At 35.7% G+C, this 14,506-nt stretch overlaps 1 protein-coding gene across 4 annotated transcripts in view; it reads left to right on the plus strand.

Moving 5' to 3' along the window:
* The window catches only part of LOC122018856 (beta-galactosidase 6-like), a 53,791-nt gene extending 39,911 nt beyond the window's left edge, over positions 1–13,880 (plus strand). For 2 of the 4 annotated variants that reach the window (XM_042576296.1, XM_042576297.1), the window contains 9 exons: positions 1,264–1,428; positions 10,877–11,094; positions 11,195–11,304; positions 11,389–11,498; positions 11,893–12,000; positions 12,137–12,232; positions 12,811–13,019; positions 13,092–13,416; positions 13,500–13,880. In XM_042576296.1, coding sequence (XP_042432230.1) covers positions 1,264–1,428; positions 10,877–11,094; positions 11,195–11,304; positions 11,389–11,498; positions 11,893–12,000; positions 12,137–12,232; positions 12,811–13,019; positions 13,092–13,416; positions 13,500–13,607 — 1,449 coding nt within the window. In that variant the 3' untranslated portion in view covers positions 13,608–13,880. Of the gene's footprint in view, positions 1–1,263; positions 1,429–10,876; positions 11,095–11,194; positions 11,305–11,388; positions 11,499–11,892; positions 12,001–12,136; positions 12,233–12,303; positions 12,372–12,810; positions 13,020–13,091; positions 13,417–13,499 lie in introns of those variants that run through there. The other 2 variants (XM_042576298.1, XM_042576299.1) reach the window with 2 other exon arrangements.
* Positions 13,881–14,506: the final 626 nt, after the last annotated feature.

Genomic DNA, 14,506 nt, shown 5'->3' on the forward strand with positions numbered 1-14,506 from the left:
AGTCATTACTTATTATGACACTTATTTTCTCCCATATGGAGAGCTGTATGTAGGCTGAAGAAAAGGGTTATAGGTTTAGATGACTACTAAATTGTGCTTAAGCATTTGAGTTATTAGCTATGTATAACAAAGGTAATGTTTCAATTTACTAATTTGATTATTCATTACTAAATCAAATTGCTTCGACAACAAATGCAATATCCTGATTTCAATCTCCTATTTAACGAGAACCAATCAAATCTATCTCTGCATATCCAATATTAAGATCTATCTTGATACAATTTCACCCTAATGTATTGAAGAATTATATAGAATAATAAATGATTATAATCTAAATTAGTTTGTTAAATCAAGAAATATGTGAATTATTGCAGAAGTATTTTAAAATCTGAAGTTGGTGGTCATGAAATTTGGATGAAAATGTTGTCTAATCACTAGGAATCTAGAATTCGAGATTGCCAAGGGAGACTACATTATGATTGTTTCCTATTGTTTTCACAAAGTTCAAGATTATAGAGTCCCACACCCAAGCATTTTATTAGCTACTACATGCTAAGCTAGACATGGGGCATGAAGTCAACTCGAAATTCAAATATATTGTTGTCCATATTTGTATTAATTATATATATAATAAATAGGTACCAACTAGTTAAACAAATATGTAGGTAGACCACCAGATTAAAATATCAATTTGTTGGATAACTTTAGTAATTAATCTAATTTGTATAACAAAGTACAAAAAAAAATACAAGAATGGAATCCACATGAAGACTAACATGTGACTTTGCCAACTTGTACAATAGTCATGTTAGGAAGTTTTTCTACAAAGTTGACTTAATCTGAATTGAGCCCTACCCAAGCTTCCCTATGTGTTTTGGGCTTTCAGTTGACCACACTTAGGCAAAATTTACAAATATGTATTGGTTAGCAAAAACATGTTTCATTATCTTATTTCATTCATCAAGATGGTGGAATTTTGAGTAATCTTTGGCATTTTATAGCTTGCCATAGAGTTGACTGGCAAAATAAGATATATGTAGCCAGAACCAAAATAGTTTGGATTCAGGGCTTATTGTCATGGTGGCTATCTTTGATGTTCTAAAGTCATTTTGCGCATGTAAATTTTACAATTCTCATACTATGATGGAAATAAGTGGTCATATTAACCTTAGCGGGATCTCCTTTCTGTTTCATTATGTTTCATTCGTTACTACTATTTTATATATTTTTTTTCCCATTTTGCTAAAACGTTGCATACTTTAGGCTCATGTTTATAAGACATCCTCTGGGACCTGTGCAGCATTTCTTGCTAATGTAAATTCCAACTCTGATGCGACTGTTACTTTTTATGGTAAAACATACCATTTAGCAGCATGGTCTGTGAGTGTTCTTCCTGACTGCGAAAATGTTGTTTTCAATACTGCACAGGTAAAACTATCTTTAATTCTTAAATTGTAAAATTTTCTAAATTATCAAATTTTACCTTTAAGCATTAAATTTCATGATCTTGAACCATTTATTGATTTCAAAGTCTTAACCTTGCTTCAATATACCTAGAAAATTTAACCTTGCTTGATATCTACGATATTTTGGTCCATATTTAGTAAAAAATGATCCAAATTCCTTTCAATATTTCCTTTTCTTGTGCAAGGACATGAAGTATATAATTAGATGTAGAAAAATAATTTTTGAGAAAATTGGGATTTTATGCCAGAAATACATAGGCCAAATCCTCTACCTATCCATATTTTAAAAATGTTTATTGCTGAAATGAACATCTTTTTGGGCTCATTTTTTTTTCTCGAGTAGACAAGGATATGTGGACCCTTGACATGACGGTAAGGTTTACTCATTTAGCTATGGAAGGATTTGGATTCGAGTTACATGAACACTTTGTTTTTATGTAGTGTGATGCAAAGACTGTTGTTTCCAAAACTATGCACTGGTAGAACATTCACTCTTCAATAATTCATTCTAGTTAGATGATGAAATCATGTTCAACCATTACTTGTTGCATCTTTATTTGGTTAATATGAGGTTTGATTCTATCGGGTGGAGATGATTAATAATTATTCTTTGTTAAATAAGACTTCATTTTGTATTCTTGCAAATTCTAAATCTCCTTTTTTTTTTGTTTTGAATACAAATTCACCAAAAAATATTTGTTCAGATGATAGGCATAAGCAAAATATCCTACTTGATCAATTGCAAATTTAGTATTTGCAAGCTTATATTGCAAGTCCTGGATAACCGTGCTATTTTCGGTATTAGCAAAATAATTCACATGAAAAAAAAACAATATGGCTGAAACTGCAGTTATCATTAATATTAGACTAATAGGTTGTGTTGAAATTATAAACATGTATTCCGTTTGGTAGCTATAACTTGCCGCATGGTTTATAACTTTAAGATGTTTATAGGTTGTAGCTATATACCACTATAGTAGCACGCATCTTGCATATCTTCAGAAAATTAGTCCAAGCCGCACAAAGCAGAAATATTTTGCAAATTAGTAAAGATAAGGATCCGATTTGAGGCATGTACGATACCTTCATTTTTCCCTTTCGTTGGAAATTTCCAACAATGTTGACCTAATATATGTTAGTTGCCTAGCACGAGGATGGATACTATGATACCACTTGATTAGGGAACCTGGTAAATTCCAATCCTTTAAGATTATTGTTAGAATATATAGTCCATATTTTCAAGATAAAATTTAGTGGAGGGGTAATACATGTAGCAACTATTTAATTCTCTAATCATCTCAAGTTCTTTCCTCACTTCAACACAGTGTAAGAGTTATGGATTTTTTCTTCCTGCAAAATTGTGGCCTTTCTAGTTGGAAACTACTCTTGCGAAAAATAAATTGTCATTATCTTTGTTAAATTTCTCATCAAGGACTTGTCATCTACTTAGTGTAACAAATTGGCATATTGATAATGATGATCCAATTTAAAGTTGGTTTAAAAGAAAGTCTCACATTTTCTATCGGTAATTAGTTATTATGATATTAATTAATTCAACATTGCATCTTTCTTTATGAGCATGTTGAACAATGTTAATGTGTGTTCATGAGTATGAAAGATATATCTATACAAGAAAGTCAAATAAAGGATGCAAAATTTGGTCAAAGCTAACTCTCAACTTTCAAATTCCACAAGCACACATGATTGCAATTTGCAATGTGTACATCACACCCATCTTTATGTATTAGAATGTCTCAGGGAATAAAAAACAGAAGAAAAATGGAAAAAACCATATATGACCTGAAGCTTAAATGAAAATAATCCAATTTTAAATTTAGGAATGTTCATAACTGATAAAGAAACCTTGTAAATGGATCGCCTTGAAATTCAGCTTGGGGAAGGGTATTGACGCCACACTCAAGCAAGATGAGAAGGTGAGTGATAAGTCATGGAGTTTTGATCGCCACAAGTTGCCTTGATAAGATCGAAATTAGTTCTTTGCCTAAGAACAAGAAGGAAGCTCTCACAAAAGAGAAACTCAAATTTTCATTCAAACTTACATGATTTGTCATACAAGAGTTCTCCTATTTAACATCCCTTAAGATCCTCTATGCACTAATTATGCAATAAATATCATGCTTGCATGCATGAGTTTTATTATCCACTAATGCAACCACTAATCCCTAATACTAGCTTAATGCAACCATCCATGCATGGTATTTGTTATACTAGCTTAGGAACTCTCAAAAATGCATTAAAAACCCACAAAGGACATCAAAAGTCACTTTAGAAAAACCCCCCATGCATGCACACGAAAATGGTCCTCATGTTGGTCCAATTTCACTTTCAAATTGAAGGAATGTGATCCACTTAGTTGTTGCCTCCATTGTGCATTGATCCTCCTTTTCCTTGAGCCTCATTATTAAGCCTTCCAAAGCTTGCTTCATTCTCTTAGTCTTGGACCTTGTCATGGGTCCCCCAATTTCCTTCAATGCCTCTTCTTGGCTCACATCATTCCCTCCTTCTTTAGGTGAATTCGTCCTCGAATTTAGGTCTTCATCTCCTACATCAAAAGGACTCAAATCAGCCACATTAAATGTTACACTAACACCATACTCACCGGGCAAATCAATTTTGTAAGCATTGTCATTAATTCTTTCCAACACTTGGAATGGTCCATCTCCTCTTGGTTGAAGCTTTGATTTCCTTTGGGTAGGAAACCGTTCCTTCCTCATATGAACCCACACCCAATCACCGGGTTCAAGGACCACTCTTTTTCTCCCTTTATTGGCTCGATTTGCATATTGCTCCATTTTCTTCTCAATTTGAGCTTTAACTTGCTCATGAAGCTTCTTCACATATTCTGCCTTTGTTTTGCCATCCTTGTGAACTAAAGAAGAAGTGTTAGGTAAAGGAAGCAAATCAAGAGGTGTTAGTGGATTGAACCCATAAACAATCTCAAAAGGAGAAAATTGAGTAGTAGAATGGACCGCCCTATTATAAGCAAATTCAACATGAGGTAAACATTCTTCCCAAGACTTAATGTTCTTCTTCTTAATAATTGCTCTAAGAAGAGTAGAAAGTGTCCTATTTACCACCTCAGTCTGGCCGTCAGTTTGTGGGTGGCATGTGGTGGAGAAAAGAAGCTTTGTTCCCAGCTTGTTCCATAAGGTCTTCCAAAAATGGCTTAAAAATTTGGTGTCACGATCTGAAACAATGCTCCTAGGCATGCCATGAAGTCTTACTACCTCTTTGAAAAACAAATCTGCCATATGAGTTGCATCATCCACCTTGTGGCAAGGTATGAAGTGTGCCATCTTGGAGAATCTATCAACTACCACAAAAATGGAGTCCTTACCTTTTTGAGTACGTGGTAGTCCTAAAACAAAATCCATAGACAAGTCAGTCCAAGGAAAATTAGGAATAGGCAAAGGCGTGTAAAGTCCATGAGGTAATGTCTTAGATTTTGCTTTTCTACACACAATGCACCGTGCACAAAATTTCTGCACATCGTGTTTCATGTGTGGCCAATGAAAATGTTCCAGCAGCATTTCTAAGGTCTTTTGAACCCCAAAGTGTCCTATTAAACCCCCCTCATGTGCTTCCCTAACTAGCAATTTACGCATCGATCCTCTAGGCACACAAAGTCTGTTATTCTTAAACAAGTAGTTGTCATGCCTAATAAACCCATTTTGTGATTTCTTTTCACATGCAATATATAATTGGGAAAACTCATTATCATGTACATACAATTCCTTAATATGTTCAAAGGCAAGCAATTTAGTTTCAAGTGTAGCGAACAAATTATACCTTCTTGAAAGTGCATCTGCTACAATATTTACCTTTCCTTGCTTATGCTTAATCACATAAGGAAATTGTTCAAGAAATTCGACCCATTTGGCATGCCTTTTGTTGAGCTTCCCTTGCCCTTTCAAATACTTCAAAGATTCATGATCACTATGAATGATAAATTCTTTAGGCAAAAGATAATGCTGCCATGTTTGCAATGCTCTAACAAGGGCATACAATTCTATGTCATAAGTGGAATAGTTGAGGGTGCCACCACTTAATTTCTCACTAAAATATGCAATGGGATGACCATCTTGAAGTAAAACAGCCCCAATACCCACATGAGATGCATCACATTCAATTTCAAATGATTTGGAAAAATCAGGTAAAGCAAGAATGGGTGCATGTGTGAGTTTATCCTTAAGTGTTTGAAATGTATTTTCTTGATTCTCTCCCCATCTAAAACCCATATTTTTCTTAACAATTTCATTTAGGGGTGCTGCCACTGTGCTGAAATCCTTCACAAACCTCCTATAGAAACTTGCCAACCCATGGAAGCTCCTAACCTCACTCACAGTTTTAGGAGTTGGCCAATCTCTAATGGCCTTAACTTTCCCTTCATCAACCTGCACTCCTTTGGAACTTATGACAAAACCAAGAAAAACCACATGATTAGTGCAAAAAGAACACTTTTCCAGGTTAGCATATAGTTTTTCCTTTCTAAGGACATGCAAGACAGATTGGAGATGTGCAATATGCTCAACAAAACTCTTAGAATATACCAAAATATCATCGAAGTATACTACCACAAATTTTCCAAGAAATTCTCGTAAGACATGGTTCATAAGCCTCATAAAAGTGCTTGGTGCATTAGTTAACCCAAAAGGCATTACCAACCATTCATACAATCCATATTTGGTTTTGAAAGCTGTTTTCCATTCATCCCCTTCCCTTATCCTAATTTGATGGTACCCACTTTTTAAATCAATTTTAGAAAAGAAGCAAGCACCATGCAATTCATCAAGCAAATCATCAAGTCTAGGGATTGGATGTCTATACCGAATTGTGATGTTGTTGATGGCTCTACAGTCAGTGCACATCCTCCATGTTCCATCCTTTTTAGGCACCAAAATTACGGGTACAACACAAGGACTTAAACTTTCTCTAACCCATCCTTTTTGCAATAACTCCTCCACTTGATTTTGTATCTCCTTTGTTTCTTGAGGGTTGCTCCTATAAGCTGGCCTATTGGGCAGAGAAGTACCAGGAATAAGGTCTATTTGGTGTTCAATCCCCCTCATTGGTGGCAATCTGTGAGGTACTTCCTTGGGAAACACATCTTCAAAATCCTGCAAAATAACAACAACTTCACTAGGCAAAGAGTTAGTATTAGATTCCAAGCAAGTTTCCTTGCACAAAAAAGAACCATTGGTTGCCTTGTCAAATAAGCTTTCTTCACCTCACTTACTCTTGTAAACAAATTTTTTATTTTTCTCTCTTTCTTTTCCTCATTCTTTCTTTTCTTTTGAATTTTGTCCTCAAAATCAAGTATTTTCTTTTGCACACACTCTTTCTTTTTCTTATGCTCTCGCTCTTCTTTTTCTCCTTTCTCTCTCATTTTTATTTGATCCTCACAAACCTCCCTAGGCGATAATGGTACAAGTGTAACTTTGCGAGAATTGTGGACAAAAGAGAACTTGTTGGAGAATCCATCATGGTGAGCTCGCCTATCAAACTGCCAAGGTCTTCCAAGAAGAATGTGGCTTGCCTCCATAGGCACAATATCACATAGAACTTGATCTTCATATTTGCCAATGGAGAAATTAATCAACACTTGCTGGTTCACTACCAATTCACCACTATTACTTAGCCATTGGAGTTTATATGGTCTTGCATGTGGTGTAGTCTTGAGGTTGAGTTTGGTGACCAACCTAGTGCTTGCCACATTGGTGCAACTTCCACCATCAATGATCATAGAGCATGTCTTTCCTTGAATAAGGCAGCGGGTATGAAAAATATTTTCTCTTTGGTCCTCCTCATGCTCCTTGGCTTGGCTTCCCAATAATCTCCTAACCACCAAGAGATCTCCATCTTGCGCATAGGCTGCTCCATCATTTTCTTCATCGCTTGAGGAAGAGGAATGAGAAGAAATTTCTTCACTAGAGATACTCCCATTATCCCTCACCACCATAGTCTTCTTATTCGGGCATTCGGATGCAATATGACCTTTTCCCAAACACCTAAAACACTTGATATCCCTACTCTTAGAAGTGGAAGAAGAGGTAGTAGGAATATGCTTCTTAATGCTTGCTTCCTCCTTAGAATTTGAAGAAGAACCCTCCTTCTTTGGCTTGTCCTTCCAACTTGAAGAGTAGTTTGGAGAAGATGATTTCTTCATAACGCCCTTTCTCTTTAATTGTTGCTCTATTTTCATTGCTTGATGCACTAAGTCGTCAAGCTCCACATAATGTTGTAACTCCACAATGTCTCCAATGTCTCGGTTTAAGGCCATGGAGAAACCGAGCCATGGTAGCTTCCCTATCCTCCACAATATTGGCCCTAATCAAAGCCACCTCCATCTCCTTGTAGTAATCATCCACACTCCTACTCCCTTGGGTGAGTCTTTGCAATTTGTTGTGCAATTCCCTATGGTAGTGGGAAGACACAAATCTCCTTCTCATTAAAGTCTTTATTTCGTCCCAAGTGTTGATAGGATGCTCTCCATACCTTCTTCTTTCCTTTTGCAATTGATCCCACCAAATTAAGGCATAATCGGTGAACTCAAGGGCAGCCACCTTTACTTTCTTTGCATCATTGTAATTGTGGCATGAGAAAATTTGTTCTATTTTCATCTCCCATGCAAGATATGTTTCAGGATCATTCCTCCCTTGGAAGGAAGGTATCTGGACTTTCACACCTCCTAGATCATCTTCTCGTCTATGGTCTCTACCTCCTCTTTCACATCTTCTTCCCCCTTCATGCCTCCTTCTTTCTCTTGGTGAATCATAGAATGGTTCACTTTGACGAAATTCTTCATGATTAGAATTGCCCCCACGGTTTGAAACTTTTTCTCCTTCAAGTCGGTCCATCCTTTCGTGTATTTCTTCAAGTTGTCTTTGAAGTATTCTCTCAAATTGTTGAGTAAGTGCCTCCATTTGAAGCCTATTAAGATCTCGCCTAGGGGAATTAGGTGATTTTTCCCCACTCATGCTTGCAACAAAAGAAGATGACAAGGAAAATTACAAAAGAAATGTTAGACGTACCTCACCACTCTACTCACGTGGTTGCACTAAGATTTATCCACTCAGCTTCCTTTATAAGCTCTTAAGGAAAGAACCTTATCAATGTCTTTCTTAAGACAGCAAGTAGACAATCAAGTGAACAAGAAACCAACAAGAGAAATATGTGTAGAACAAGAGAAATAAACGGATAAAACGAGAAATTCAGCAACGATCAAGAGCAATGAAAGGAATATCTTTTGAATTCAGATTTCACAAAGAAAGAATATTGAGTCCTTTCAATTCACAAATCCTCCTCTTTTTTTTTTTATATATTATTTTTATTTTTTTTTTCAATTAGAAACCAATGACTAATGATTCCTTTTTTTTTTTTTTTTTTTTTTCGATTTTTTTTTTTTTTTTTTTTTTAAGTTGAGGACCCAAATAGTGAATAGAAATTTGCAACAGATAGGGATGGAGAGATCAACAAAGATGGACAAGAACAAAGATGAAAACAAAACACAAACCTGAAAATCAAGGAGCCAACGCTCTGATACCAAATGATAAAGAAACCTTGTAAATGGATCGCCTTGAAATTCAGCTTGGGGAAGGGTATTGACGCCACACTCAAGCAAGATGAGAAGGTGAGTGATAAGTCATGGAGTTTTGATCGTCACAAGTTGCCTTGATAAGATCGAAATTAGTTCTTTGCCTAAGAACAAGAAGGAAGCTCTCACAAAAGAGAAACTCAAATTTTCATTCAAACTTACATGATTTGTCATACAAGAGTTCTTCTATTTAACATCCCTTAAGATCCTCTATGCACTAATTATGCAATAAATATCATGCTTGCATGCATGGGTTTTATTATCCACTAATGCAACCACTAATCCCTAATACTAGCTTAATGCAACCATGCATGCATGGTATTTGTTATACTAGCTTAGGAACTCTCAAAAATGCATTAAAAACCCACAAAGGACATCAAAAGTCACTTTAGAAAAACCCCCCATGCATGCACACGAAAATGGTCCTCATGTTGGTCCAATTTCACTTTCAAATTGAAGGAATGTGATCCACTTAGTTGTTGCCTCCATTGTGCATTGATCCTCCTTTTCCTTGAGCCTCATTATTAAGCCTTCCAAAGCTTGCTTCATTCTCTTAGTCTTGGACCTTGTCATGGGTCCCCCAATTCCCTTCAATGCCTCTTCTTGGCTCACATCAATAACTTGGACCATGCTACCATTCAACTCACTAAATCCATTGTATGGTAGAACACTAGAACTCTATAATTGTTGTATTGGCTTCCATTTTAGGTACTCCTGTATTGGAATACAATTCTTGCTTGCATTCAAAGCTATCACTAAATTACCAAGTATTATCTCCAGTACACCTATAATGGTTGTAGACTATTCTGATGCTTGTCTATCAAACTCCTGCCGTTGAACATTACATCTTCTCTTTTTTTTTTTTTTTGTGTATATTGAGGATCTCCTTAAAAGTCCATACAACTTGGGGGGCCTTTGGGCATTTGCTAATGTTTGAATGATGATAGAAAAATTAAATTGAAAAGTTGCTTCGTTAATAGTGACATTGCTCCAAGTCAAAAACATGAATCAAAATCTTGATGTTTCATCTTAAAGAGCCAAGACAACTTATGCCCATTGAGATGCAGAACAACAATAAAACATACTAGCATCATTTAGCAATGGAGACTTGATACTAGGATATATTAAACCTGAATCAAAAGCATGGTTTTAAATCTCATACAATGCCAAGGGAAATAGTCATAATGTATTGTTCTGATAAATTACAAAACTTGATACTACTTAGCACAAAGACAGCATCTGCTATGCCATTGTATCAATCATGTTGATGAGTATTATTTCATGTCAACATGACATCTCTTGTCATTCTAAAATTGAGATAATCTTATTATTTTTTTCTTCATAGTTGTCTCCATAGATGATAATGCCAAAATTGTAGCATTCCAGATGGAAAGCAAACATTGAATAATTGTCTTAGTTTTTTCTTCTTCACCTCATTCCTCCCACCTCTAATTTACCACCAAAACCATACATCGGAATATTGACATAGGCAAAGATCGAGTCCGAGATTTTGAACCCCGATCAAAAGATCAACATCATGGAATTTTATTTCATAAGACTATCAAACTTGCATAATTTTAGGGACAGAAGAGATTGAAGGTTCAAATTTGTACAAAACAGCTTCAATTGTCAAAAAAGACTTAGTTAGCTTTTTTACTGATTTGTATGAATTGTAGTGCCCTATATATTTGAATAGTTGAAGATCGGTGAACCAATGATAAATGAACTCTCATGGTACTTTCTAGATTGCACGGTCTTGACCCAATTATTTGATTAGTTACTGCACCAATGACAGATAATTTCTCAAGCTACTCTTTCAGAGACCAAATATGTAAAGACTTATAGTCAGGAATCAGATCAACCCATATTTACCTCTGAAATAACTGAGTCAGGATGGAAATATGTCCAAGAACCTGTGGGTATCTCGAAGACCAGTGCTTTTAAAAGAGAAGGATTACTTGAGCAGATAAATACTACTGGTGATGTCAGTGATTACCTCTGGTATTCGATAAGGTATTAGGTATCTCTGTTTCTGTATATTCAATCTATCTCTGCATCATTGGTGATTTAGTGTTGTAATCATAGTTAAATCTCTCTCATACATGTTTTACAGTGTCAATATAACTGGAAATGAACCATTTCTTTTCAATGAAACTCAATCTATACTACATGTGGAATCTCTTGGCCATGTCCTCCATGCTTTTGTTAATGGGCAGTCAACAGGTTATTTGCATTTTGACTTTCTGTATCTCTCATTTTCCCTGATAGTGATGCCTAATTAACCATATTTGTTGAATTTTTGCACAGGTAGTGGGATAGGCAACAGTGATAATGTAAACGTTTTACTGGAGACAACAGTATCACTTGTCCCAGGAAAGAACATTATTGATCTTTTGAGTGTGACAGTTGGTCTTCAGGTAGTCACAGTTCACATCATTTTTGTTCTGTTCATTTGATGTATTTATTTCACTGATATGATTGGATCATGAACTCCCTATCATGAAAGATCTAGATACAGTTACCATAGTTTTGGAACTTTTGCTCACTTATGAACCTAACCTCTTGAGCTACAAGGTTTTATATGCCAGAATCAGTAAAGAACCATCTAATATACAAGCTTTTGTAATTGAGAGGATCATATATGATATAATTTGGTGATCTATTGTCACAGTAAAAGCAAGTTCTGTGCTTTATTATAGGATAGCATATAAATGTTTCTCAGTCAAGGATTATTGAATTGGTATTTAGTGTTTTTTCTTTCTAAAGTTGGATTTATATTTTGTTTTTGTTTCGTTTGAAATTTCTCTCTAGAACTATGGTCCATTTTTTGACCTATCAGGTGCTGGAGTAACTGGTCCTGTGCTGTTGAAGGGCCAAAGCGGCAGGATAGATCTATCTTCAAACTTGTGGACATATCAGGTATCTTCTCTTTGTTATGTTACTGGGAAAACTCAAGTCCTAAGCATTTTGTAAACTTATAATACTTAATTGATGTGAAAACATAAATTAGGATGTATACTTCTATTTCATTGCACCATTGTACCATTCTATTCAGATTGGACTTCGAGGCGAAGATTTGGGCTTGTCTGATTCATCAATATGGATTTCACAAGATGTCTTGCCGAAGAATTCGCCTTTGATATGGTACATGGTCAGTCCTTGAGTTCTCTTTTTGCCTTTGTACATTCTCTTCAAATTTATTTTTCTCTACAAAATCACTAGCAATGATTGCTCGGAGAAATGAGACACCGAAGTGGTTGGAAGAAGGATGAAGAAAACTGCCATCTCAAGTATTTTTTCAGTAAACCTGTCTACCTAGCATAATAACTATCATCTTTATAATTGTACATAATTCTCGGATAAGGGAAACCTAATTGTTCTTTGTAAGAACTATTGATTGGACAGGGACACTAGGTTCTATCCTTTAAGAAATATGAGATGAAAATAAAGCATAAGGATGATCACTATGAGAGAATTAATCTGAAAATGCTTCAATGCAAAAAGAAAAATAAAAAACCTATTCTAGAGACAATAAAAGAACTAATTTATTATAGAGATGAAACAAAGGAGTTGTTAAAGTGGCCTATGAATTGATTGTTTTTTGTAGGATTGTATTACTAGTAACATTTCCTCATTGTTGAACAATAATGACTTATTCTTCTCTGATTTAAGGATAACCATGTTAAGTGTATTTTCCATAAGTCATCTCCAACAAAATTTTCCTTGCAGACGGACTTTGATGCCCCTGCTGGGAATGATCCTGTTGCAATAGAGTTTACCGGTATGAGAAAGGGTATGGCATGGGTAAATGGAGAAAGCATTGGGCGGTATTGGCCAGCATATCTTGCCCCACAAACTGGCTGCTCGTTGTGCAACTATAGAGGCGCTTACAGTTCCGACAAGTGCTTAAAGAACTGTGGAAAGCCGTCTCAGACACTGTACAATTGCATTATATTAACCACAGCATCTTTTTTTTTTTCAGCATCATGTATTTATACTCTTATGAACAGATATCATGTTCCTCGTTCGTTCATTCAACCCGGCAAAAATAAACTTATTCTCTTCGAGGAAATGGGTGGTGATCCGACGAAGATATCTTTCACTACGAGGCAAACAACAAGCCTTTGTGGATACATTTCCGAATCTCATCCAGCACCAGTGGATGCTTGGAATACTGCAAAGAACCAGGTACCAGTACTCCATCTTGAATGTCCCTATTCGAGGCAGGTCATTTCTTCAGTAAAATTTGCAAGCTTTGGCACTCCATCCGGCACTTGCGGGAGGTACGAGCATGGCAAATGCAGAGGTTCATCAGCTCTTGCTATTGTTCAGGAGGTACTGTTCCTGCAACCGCTCAATGCTCTCGCTAGAAATGAACTGTTTTGATTATCGGCTAACAGTTGATATAATGGTTTTAGGCATGCGTTGGTGCGAAGAGCTGTGATGTGGAGGTATCAACTAAGTTATTTGGCGATCCATGTGCAAATGTTAGCAAGAGCCTTGCAGTCGAAGCTGCGTGCTCTTGATGGAATGAGAATCTAAGGCTGCGCATTCAATTAATCCGAGTGGCGGGAATAAAATGTACAGAAGATGGAAGCAAAAGGACAGCTGATGAAAACTACATAAGTTTAGAAATTGGACGATAAACTTTCAATATATTATGTTATTGAAACTAATTTGTACTTTGTAGCTTGAAATTGAGAGATATCAAACAACAATTCCAATAAACTATTTTAATTATGCATATAACAAAAGTAAACTTAAAGCAAAGTTATGTAAAATAGTGATTATATTTGTTATATTATATCGAGTTGAATATTGGATTATGATTCGAGTATATGAATAGAACATGAGAGTTATGGAAATGAGGATTCGTGTGAGAATTAACAGATTCAATAGATAATCATTATCCTGTCCGATGTCAATTGACTTATGTGTTAGTTAGAGGCTTAGAGTCAATTATTTGATGATTGTTGTATAGATTCATTGTATCATATTTTTGTATATAAATAAAGGTATTTATTTTTTGGTTATTATACTTACTTGTATTGGTGCCAAATAATTAAGTATAATAGCGTCCTTGAGTAGAAAGTTCTTACCTATATCAATCGGTTAGTTGAATCGATAGTGAGATGATATAGGGAACACTACTCTTAATCATTCCTAGTCGAGTATTAACATTCAGGGATAATGTTAATGCGACGAGACTAGCATGTAGGTCAACTCGATGACTTGATCTCACAAGTCATGGATATGGAGATATCAAGTTGACACATGAGTATGCATTAGAGAATATATACTGAATGACCCGCCATGAGAAAGTATAATGGATCGTTATATGAGTGTCATATACTTTCTCATGTGGCTATTAGTATAACTACTAGTCCTTGAACCTGAAGTCACCATGGTTCCCTACATAAGGAGT

Source organism: Zingiber officinale, chromosome 9A (assembly GCF_018446385.1).
Source record: "Zingiber officinale cultivar Zhangliang chromosome 9A, Zo_v1.1, whole genome shotgun sequence".
Lineage (NCBI taxonomy): Eukaryota > Viridiplantae > Streptophyta > Magnoliopsida > Zingiberales > Zingiberaceae > Zingiber > Zingiber officinale.